General features: G+C 38.0%; 1 protein-coding gene across 1 annotated transcript; it reads right to left on the bottom strand.

Annotated features, from left to right (window-relative positions):
- Window positions 1–8,119: 8,119 nt before the first annotated feature.
- Window positions 8,120–9,061, bottom strand: LOC100925670 (olfactory receptor 1I1). The gene has a single exon (XM_012542351.3). It carries the CDS (start codon window positions 8,957–8,959, stop codon window positions 8,120–8,122), a length of 840 nt encoding a protein of 279 aa, XP_012397805.1. The 5' UTR covers window positions 8,960–9,061.
- Between the last annotated feature and the right edge of the window lie 1,947 nt (window positions 9,062–11,008).

Below are 11,008 nucleotides of genomic sequence, written 5' to 3'. Positions count from 1 at the left end.
TCTTAGGTATGTTTACTTCACTTTGCATCAATTCATGTAGATTTTTCCATACTATACTTACCATACTTCCATAATGTATTCATCACACATTTCCTGCAGTACAGTAGTATTCCCTTCTGTTCATATACCACAATTTGTTTAGTCATTCCCCAATTGGTGGGCAACAACTTTGTTTCCAATTCTTAGCTATCACAAAAAATACTAATATAAATATTTTGGAATTTATGGGGATTTATTTTTCTTATCAATCTCTTCCTTGGGTTACATACTTAGTAATGAAGTCTGTGGTACATAGAGTTCCAAGATATTTTAGTCACTTTATTTGCCTAATTCCAAATTGCTTTCCAAAATGATTATACTATATTACAGCTCTACCAGCAATGTATTAGTGTGCCTATCTTTTCACCCACTTTTCCAAGATTGGCTGTTCCCAGTTTTTTTGTCAAAAAACTCTCCTCCCAATTTGCAAGATGTAAAGTAAAATCTCAAGGTTGTTTTGATTTGTATTTCTTTTATTATTAATCAACACTTCCATGTGGCTGAGAATATTTTGCAGTTCTTTTGAAAAATGTTTTTTCATTCTTTGACCATTTATCTAATGGGAATGGCTTCAGTAATATTTTGGTGGATCCCCCTACCTCAAGTCTTTTCCTATTTCAGTTCATCCTTCAGTTGCCAAAGTGATTTTCCTATAAGACCTCTCTCTCTCTCTCTCTCTCTCTCTCTCTCTCTCTCTCTATTGTAATGTTAAAGGTCACTTTTAATGGGGTGATCAGTTCCTCCATTTGTCCTATTTCATATTCTGCCTTAAGGTTATGACCATCCCCTCTAAATGGTTGAGATAAAGGTGTTATAGACATTCCTTAATGTCATTAGAATATCAGTAACCTCCATCTATGAGGCTACCCCCACCTAGGTCTTTGCATTATGTCATTGTTAATGTTATTCCATAAAAGGCTTACTGTCCCAATACTCTGGGCTAGACTCATACTCTAGTCTAGCCCTGGGATCCATTGGTCCCAGTATTTCTCTCCATTTAATAAATTATTGAATTGGTCTCTAATCTCTGTCTTGCTCAATTTCTTTTAACATTACATTTGGAGGCCCCAGTGAGATGATTAGAAAATGAGCAGGATGAGAGACAAGACTTTCGGGCCTCTGCCTTGGGCTGGGGTGACTGCGAATCTGAACTCTTGGCCTGGAGAGGTTGGGCCCTCCTGGATTTCTTCCAGAGCCGATTCACTGGGTTGCACGGTTGTACGGTTGTCACTTTTGGGGTGCCCTTTTCTTGGGATACCGGTTGGTTTGGTTGATTAGTGAATTACCGGACGTGGATGTCACTTGGGGTGCCCTTTTTGGGGGTGCCATTTGCTTGGTTGATGAGTGGCCTACTGGACGCAGGGGGTCGCTACTGGAGTGTGATGGAATTTTGGACAAGGTAAAAGACTTTTTCTTTCCTTATCTTGTGGTGGACATCAAGACTGCAGTCGTTGTTTGGAGCTCTTGGGAGCTCTGGCACAATTCTTTAGGAATTGCTGCAGCTCTATCTCTAAAAAGAGATACGAGGGAGGCTGCAAGGTTGGAAAAACTAAGCTTTTACTTGTCTGCAATCTAGACACCCGCTGCCTCAAAACTCTTTTCCTGGAGCAGATGCTTTGCTTGAGGAAACTCTTTCTGTCCAACTCTTTTCCAGAGACAAAGGCCCGTCCTTTGCATTTCTAAGAGAGATCGTCCCACTTCTTCCATCGAGTGGGAAGTATATACATTTGAAAATGGGACTCAGTTTCCCTGTTCAGGTCATCCTGTGTTAGTTAGAGTAATGCTGGCCCCTCCCGCTTTTGCATGCTCAGGGGGCTATTTACAAAGTTTTAAAAACACCATTTGGTTTGGCTTTAATGTTAGTGTCCTACTGAATGTTGTAATTGCGCAGTCTAAGTGTGATCAGTGTTCTGTATGTCTTGTATGTTTTTGGACAGTCTAGTTGTGCTCTGTGCTCTATGTGATTTTTGTGAAATTGTTTGTAATTTGTTTGTCTGTTTTGGTAACTTAAGAGCTCTGTTAAATTTAAGAACAATGATCAAATTTGGGAATTGGTTATTTCAATACTGAACTCCAGCTGGTGAAAACATTTGATTAGGAATTTAAAGATGATTCTAAATTTGGGAAATGAATTGGTTTTCCTTAAGTATAAGATCTTAAAGGAACAATAGCTTGTTAAAGAAGTTCTGTTAACTTGCCTGAAAGAGGTCATGTGCCTCTAATTTTACCTAAAGTATGTAACAAGGACTTTTCTGAAAGCTTCATCCCTGGCCAGGCTGGGCTTAGGAGAAGTCCATTGGGAATAATGGCCACATGGGGCCAGAAGGAGAGAAAGAAACTATGTTGTTTTATTATTTGAAATGAGATAGAAATGGATTATATGCTTTAAATCCAGCTCTGCTGGACATGTAGGTTTTATGGGATTCCCCCACCCACCCACTGATTTCTGCTACTTTAAATGTTGGGTGGGGTAGGGATCTTTTGTAAAGATTTAAACTCGACCCCCTCCCCACTGCTGCTACTTCAGCTATAGGAGCCATTTAGTTAGCCTGGAGTGATTTCGCTCTCCACCCTTGTGAAATTGGGGGAAGGGTAGTCACATGGAATTCTATTCTCCCCCCTCTAAACTGTTCCAGATATTTTAAATATCTTGGATTTGTAGTTAATATGCACTGCATTTTTTCCCTCCTGTAACTGATTTCTATAATGGTCAATAAGAAATTGTTAATTCAATTATGTCATACCTTGTTGTTTCCAATCTGGTTATGTGTAATCACTATATCCTAAATACTTGAACAAATAAGTATTTAGTCTGGTCATCTATTGGTTACTAGATATTGTGTCTGGACATTCAAGTTTTTTTTTTTAAGGTTTTTAACTAATGGGAAGCCACATCTTGTAGCAGTACTTATGGACTTTATATCTCAGACTGTTCTAACTTTTCTTTGTTAGATTTGTTTTTATTTCTAGATATGGTCAAATTGCAGACATATTGACTTGCTTCTGGGACCTAGATCAAACCTTTGTTTGTCAGCTCGCCACACTACAGACCCATCCCCCTCGTGGATTGAACATCATCCCTAGCATCTTCCCTGTTCAGCTTGAAGAAGCAAATGACAGCCATTGGCCGTGCCCACTTTTCCTGATGTAATTTGGACTGGTGGGGGGAAGTGGGAAAGTGGTCGACTTGTTAAAATTTTCACTGTATTACTGTGCTGTGTTTAAGACTTGGAACAGAAATTGTTAAACTTGTGTAACTATTGCTGTTATGTTTGAGGGACTTTTAGTCTGTTATGTATATGCATATGTGTATGATTTGAATGTGGGATGGTCATTTGATAATTCCTTTCCAAAAAAAAAAAAAGGGAGGAGAAGAAATAGGAAATTGGGAAAACTGGTACCTTGCTAGTTCAAATTTAATTGGAAGTTGGGAAAACTGGTATCTTGCTAGTTCAGATTTAATTGGAAGTCCTTTACTCCTTGCTTAAATTTACTAGACTACGATTTGCTGGTTGTGCTTTAACTTGGAAATCCCTTATTCTGTTGGAATTGCCCTGGCAGACCCAGTTTTTGGGATTATTTTTTAGAAACAACCAGAAATTGGATACCTGTCTTGGAACTGGCAGTCTCTCTGAGCTGTTTCTCCACTCCTGTTACCCCAGGTCCTTAATTAGTATTTCAGCATACTTAAAAGGACTTTGTTGATATCGAGGCCTCTAAAAAGTTTGGGGTTGCCTGCCTTGGTCTAACTGCATAATCTGCTCAGAAATCTGCATTCTAGTGGCAGCCCTGTTTGTTCCTCTGGGTGGGACAGGTGGGGCTACTCCAAGCCTCTCCCTTCTCTCCTGGAGCCGGCTGCCCCTCTGAATGGGCAACACAACTAACTGCCTTGAGCTTGCTGCTCTCCATAAGCAGAGGCCGAGTCATGCACAAATGACCACAGCTGTCCATATGCTCCCCAACTGCAGAGGATCTGACAATTGATTGTCAGAAATACTTGAAATAAGGAACTTTGTGTATAGCTGATTAATTCTGGGGTTATCAGGGAGAGACTTGCCCTTGCATTGGTCTAGCTTCATTTTGATTTTTATTTACTTCACAAAGAGTTGTTCAAATTATAGTGCTAAGGCCTTCTAGAGGAAGGTAATTCAAAGATTTGAATAGTTCCAAGAGAAAAAGGAGAGAATGTAATGACAAAGGTCACTTTTAATGGGGTGACCAGTTCCTCCATTTGTCCTATTTCGTAATTCTGCCTTAAGGTTATGACTGTCCCCTCTAAATGGTTGAGATAAAGGTGTTATAGACATTCCTTAATGTCATTAGAATATCAGTAACCTCATCTATGAGGCTATCCCCACTTAGGTCTCTGCATTATGTCATTGTTCTTATTATTCCATAAAAGGCTTGCTGTCCCAATACTCTGGGCTAGACTCATACTCTCGTCTAGCCCTGGGATCCATTGGTCCCAGTATTTCTCTCCATTTAATAAATTATTGAATTGGTCTCTAATCTCTGTCTTGCTCAGTTTCTTTTGACATTACAAAATCAGGAAGAATTGTGTTCAGGTTCTGCCTATGATACATACTGGTTTGATGGCACTGGGTGAAATAGTCTCTCAATGCACTTGGTAACTCTCTAGAACTTAAATTGCTAAACTGCCACAGTAGAGGGAATTACCTCATTGGCAATTACCTATAACAATGAAATTACAGGGCTAACAGAAAAAAAAAGAAAGAAGGAAAAATGGGGGAAAATGCCAATTGAATTATAAGGATTAGGGGAGAAAGAGGTAAAAAAAAAAAAAAGCCTGCTAGCCCTAGGATAAGGAAGTACAGCTGACTTCAGTGTTTTGTGATGTTGGAGGATGGCATCAATTTGTTCAGTCTTGAGATGCCAGTAAAGAAAGGGTTGTGTTGGTGTTTGAGAATGAATCAGTAGATATATGGGATTGGGGTCTCCAGGGCTAGAGTAGATTTATGTCAGTTCCTTATTGCAATTAGTCAATAATTTAATTAATCAACAAGCATTTATTAATTGCTTTCTATTTGCCTGATATAGTGTGAAAGACTAGATAAATTCAGAGATAGAAATTAAATTACAAGTTTCTGCTTGTAAGGAATTTATATTCTATCAAGGGAGAGAACATATATACTTATAAATATACATATATATTTTACATACATATATTTCATGCACACTAAAATAGCTAAAAGATGAATACAAAGTCATTTTGAGAGTTGGAGGAAATAGAAGTAGGAGGTGGGGAAGGAAAGGTTTTATATAGGAAGTAATGTCTGAGCTGACCTTTGATGAAAAGTAATTATTTTAAGAGATAGAGGTAAGAAGAGGTAAAAATGCATTCCAGGATAGAAAGCAGTCAGCTTTTGCAAAAACATTGGAAGTATGAAATAGGATATCCTGCATTAGGAATAAACAGGCCAATTTGTCTGGACCATAGAGTATATAAAGGGGAAATGTGTATCCGTGTTACAAAATGCTTTAAATGTTGAGCAGAGGAGTTTGTATGTGATTGTTGATTGCAAGTTGATTGAGTAAGAAAGTGACATGATCAGATCTATGTTATAGGAAAATCACTCTGGCAGATGTGTAGAGTATAAGTTGGTTGGGGAGAGACTTGAGATGGAAAGAACAAGCTGAGGCTCTTTTAGTAGGCCAGGTAAGAGACTGATAAAGTTTGGACTAAGGTGGCTATAATGAGAATATAGACAAAAGTGAAAGATCTTGTGGAGGTACAATTAGTTGAATGATTAGACCCAAAGAAGAATAATTCTTTGATGTCATCCTAGAGCAGCAGTTCTTAATCTGGGATCTGTGAATTTAGGAAAAATAGTTTGATTTCAGTGTAGTTGATTTCCTTTGAAATTCTTGATGTGTCTGCCAGAAAAGATGCATGTAATAGAAATAGATGTGTTATCAAGAACTTTGTTAATATTATAACAATATAACTTATGTATCACAAAGCACTTTACATGTTATCTTAATGAATATTTTTATTGAACAAATACATTTGTATTTTATTTTATTTATTTAAATACATTATTCTGAGGAGTTCATAGACTTCACCATACTGCAAAAGGGGTCCACAACAAAAGGTTAACAACTCCTGCCCTTGAAAGAGGTTTCTGGTGGAGTATCTCAGGAATTTATTCTCGGGTCTGTGCTGTTTAAACTCTTTGTCAGTAATTTACATAAGAGCACACATGTCATATACTCATCACCTTTTCAAATGACACAGAACTGGGAGGGTTCTATAACATGTTGGTGACAATGGATTTCAAAAGGTCTCCCAGGCCATAATAATGGACCGACTCTAATAAGATGAAATTTAACGGGGATCACTGGGTTAAAGGAAACTTCAGATGTGCAAGATGGAGAAAATGTATCTGAAACAACAGTTACAGTCAAAAAACTTTTGGGTTTTAGTGGGCTTCAAGGTCAGTTAACCCAAAATATGATATAACTGACCACTGTTATGCCGCAGTTCTCTTTTATTGCCCTGACTCAGTTTCTACAATTATCTTGATTCAGTTTCTCTGCTTTTCAGTCCTGAAAAACCTCCCCTCCCTCTTTATCAGAATATTTGATAAGGATAAAAGATCTTATGTTTTAGAATATTAGAATGCCTCTCCCCCTCCCAAACTATTGGAATGTCAGGTACTGTCTTATCAAGATGCCTCTCCCTATGTCTGGAGTGCCTCCCCCTATTATGTCAACTCATCTCCTTGTCACCCCACCCTGTCAGAGTCCCGTTCCTGCTCTCAGTACCCTGACTCTGCCCCTGCCTCAGTCTACCTTCTGAATCTGAGCCATGTGTATATAGGTCATTGAGAACTCTCATTGTTTGCTGGATTCTTGGAGACGATAGTTTCATTCAGCCCTGGGACCAAACCATGGATCCATTTGGTCCTAGTAAATCTCTCCCATTTAATAAATTATTAAATACTCTCTAATCTCCATCTTGCCTCATTTTCTCCAGCATTACAACCACAACTGGTCACTTCCTTAGGTATTAATAGGGGAGTGGTATCTAGAATTGGAAACCGATTAGTCCACTGTACTCTGCACTAAATAGATACATCCCATTGTGTCTATTGATTCATTTTCTGAAGGTCACTGGCAATTGGATACATCCCAAGGAGAGCAACCAGAGTGGTTAAAGAACTGAAGACTGGATCAAAAAAGGATTGTTTGTAAACACACAAAGGGATGTTAGCTTCCAAAAAACTTGAGGGTGGGGTGGGGGACACAGATGGATATGATAGTTGTCTCCAAGTATTTGAAGAGAGTTTAGACTTGTTCTTCTTACCCCTAGAGGGGCAGAGCTGGAAACAATGGGAGGAAATTGTAAAGAGATAGACTCTTTCCTTATTGTAAGAAACAACTTCCTAATAATTAGAGCAGTCCAAAAGTAGAATGAGTGGCTTCAGGAGACCAGGAGCTCTCCATTATTGGAATTCTTTCAAGTAGATGTCTAAGACATCACAAAGGGATTTTTGTTGAAGATTAAAAAAAAAAATCAACCTAGAGCTGCCAGTCATTGACATATGGAACTCCCAGTGAAGAAATTCTCTCTACCAATACAGATCAACAATAACTCTGCAACTTTGTGACTCAGCTAGTTTTTGTTGTTAAAGTATAAGGCAATATTACGCAGTGGATTGAGTAAAATGCTTGGAGTTAGGAAGATCTGAATGAAAATCCTCTCTCTGACACTTATTAATTATATATTGATGTACAAATCACTTAATCTTTACAAATCACTTGTTTTCACTTCCCAGTCTTGAGCTGCCCCAGGCTAATGACATTACAGATGTTTTGTGTACTTACAGATAAGTAGGACAGAAGACCTTTGAAGTTGCATTATTGTTTCTTAGATGCTCTCCAACTTGTCAGTGTCACTCTTGTGATTCTTAAGGCATAGCTAAATGGAATAATAACAAGACCTTGGGTTGTAGCAACAAAAGCAACCAATGTTAAAAACAGAAAGCTTCCTGCCTTGGGTTCCCCAGGTGCTTGTCTCATTCCCTCTTCCCCTTTCACTCTCATTCCTATGGCTCCCTTACTGGGGGGTTGATGTTTTGCAGATCAGTTTCCTTAAAGCACCCTTCATGTCCCTATTTCTCAGGCTGTAGATGAAGGGATTCAGTATGGGTATGACCACTGCACACATCACAGCAGCTGCCTTGTCTTTTACTGGAGAGGTGGATCCTGAGGGCTGCAGATACACAGCAAAAATGGTCCCATAAAAGAGTAAGACCACAGTGAGGTGAGAACCACAAGTGGAGAAAGCTTTCCGTTTTCCTTCAGCAGAGGGAACCCTCAGGACAGCACAGAAAATGCAGATATAGGAGAGAAGAATGCACACCAGGGGACTTATGCCCATGAAGATGCCAAAGACTAATACCATAAGCTCATTGATGTGGGTGTCCGAACAGGAAAGCTTCAGCAGGGGCATGAGGTCACAGAAGAAGTGGGGGATTTTGTTATCTGCACAAAAGGTTAACGTTGCCATCAGGGAAGTGTGTACCACTGACTGGAGGTTGGTAATACCCCAGGGTCCTCCTACAAGCAGGACACAGAGCCGAGGGCTCATGATGGTCGCATAGCGCAGTGGGTGACAGATGGCCACAAAACGGTCATAGGCCATCACTGCAAGGAGAAAACTGTCCATGGTTCCAAACAAATGAAAAGAATACATTTGGATGAGACAGCCAGCATAGGGGATTGTCTTGCTGTGTGTCAGGATATTTATCAACATCTTAGGCATTGTGGTAGATACCTGACAGAGATCCACAAAGGACAGGTTGGAGAGGAAGAAGTACATAGGTGTGTGGAGGTGGGAGTCAGAATAAATAGCTAGAATGATGAGCAGGTTCCCAACTATGGTGACGATGTACATGCTCAGAAAGAGCCCAAAAAGGAGCAGTTGTTGGTCTGGTCTCTCTGAAAGTCCCAGAAGGAGGAATTCCGATACACTTGTGTGGTTGTCTTGTCCCACGTAGCTGACGTATCTACCAAGGATATATACAATGGAAATACATTCAGCAGCTTTGCTAATATTAAAATAGTAGTAACTGCTCGTTTCTGTTTTGCAAAACACTTTATATCACTGAATGTGACCATTTCAACAGATTTATTAAGCATTTACTATTTATTTCATTGTATAATCCTTCCACAAAGATAAATATGACAATAGATGATACCATCAATGTGTGGTCTAATCTAACAGATGAGAAATAAATACATACTATGCAAAGTAGTGTGAAAGTCCAGCAAGAAGGGCTTTCTGTTTCTTCAGTATGAAATAGCTTTCACACATTATCATGGGAACAAAATTGAGTTTCTGTTGAATTCCTGTTGGAATTCCTGAATTCCAATTCCAGAGAATTGGAAAAAGTTTTAATGATTACATGCTTAGTTGTACAGATTCTTGCATGTTGTAGATTTGGAAAAGGAAATTGGAATCTTGGAACACTCTCAGAATTAAGTAACTTAAGCCAGATTGACATTGAGTATGCTAGATTAATTAAGCATGATTATTATCCATGACACAACTGACTTGACTTTTGCAGAGCAAATTGATGGACAATGGTGACATTAAAACTGGTCACTACTCTGTGCTGATTTTGAATGCAAAATAGCAAAGAATGCCAAAATTGGGAGATATACGCATAACATTTTTTCCAGGTAGATAATTTGGAGGTGTATTCAACTGGACTAATATTGAACTAATATCACTATGTTTTATTTGTAAAATTTTTTAATGTTAATACTATGTTTATAAATTTCTAGCATTATAATTTTGAAAAGGACTATAAAACTGTGTGTGTGGTTAATATTTTGGATTGATGTCTATTATATGATGCATATGTAGCCTCAAGGTGTTGAACTCTTTGATGTAAGTACTGTGATTGCTTTATAAGAACTATAATATAATAGAAATGTTAGTCTGGGGGATGTGGTGCTCCTGGCTAATGATTATATGAATTTATGTGTATACTCTATCAAGAGTTAATTTGGTTTTGGTAAATAATACAAGTAACCTTGAGATATAGAAAAAAAGTAAAAATACAATTAAGTGTGAAACAAGCATTGCCTAATCATGATCCAAAACTAGTGGCTTTAAATTTTAGTTCTCTAAAAGCAGGGAGAGCAAATGTCACTTTATAACAGATAAGGTATAGAAAAGACAATTGAAGTGACTGAAAATGTTGCTGAGTTTTAAGTCTAAAAAGCGAAATAAAAATGAATGGACATTTGGAGGGCCTCTGAACGTGATAATTAGAAAATTGTATTTGGCCTTAAAACTTCAGATTGCCTTTGACAAAAAGTTGCATGTATTTTTTTTTTTTTTTATAAATTTATACACCTGGAGATTAACTTGTTTTTACAGATTACCTAAACTTATTTTAATCCTCTTTCTTCCTTCCCACCAGATGGGAATATGATGCTTTGGCAAATTTGTATGCAACTTATTAAAATGTCAATTAATTAAAGATTTTGTTTGATAGTGTGAGAAGGTGATGTCAGTTGAAGAACTCGGTGAAATAGTGAAGTTCACAAGGCCCAAGAATATTTGTTAATATAGTAAATTAGCTTCCTACATTGTATTTAAATAATGAATTTGGGGATTTTCCTCATGGAAATGTGAATTTTATTGAGTAAGCCTTAATACTTGTCATATGTTAGGCAAGAGTTATAAACAAATCCTAACACCTGTTGATATTAATGTTGATTTCAAGACGATTGTATCTTGCTTTAATTGTAAGCACTGGAACTTTTTGGGTGAGGTAGAATTTCTTGGGGCTGTCAATTGATTTATATATTGCCCATGATCTCACTTTAATTCTGATAAAAGTGTTTGTTGGCAAATCAAACCATTTACCTTACCATGCAAAGAGAAAATGTCAGTAGCTGCCAATCCAGTGAGTGCTAAATAAAATATCCA

Source organism: Sarcophilus harrisii, chromosome 1 (assembly GCF_902635505.1).
Source record: "Sarcophilus harrisii chromosome 1, mSarHar1.11, whole genome shotgun sequence".
Taxonomy (NCBI): domain Eukaryota; kingdom Metazoa; phylum Chordata; class Mammalia; order Dasyuromorphia; family Dasyuridae; genus Sarcophilus; species Sarcophilus harrisii.
Note: the sequence above shows the minus strand (reverse complement) of the source record. Positions and strands in the feature narration are given on the sequence as shown.

Bases quoted from the DNA above. Each gene is read 5' to 3' on its own strand.
- LOC100925670 (XM_012542351.3), bottom strand. From the start codon at position 8,959: ATGTACATCGTCACCATAGTTGGGAACCTGCTCATCATTCTAGCTATT.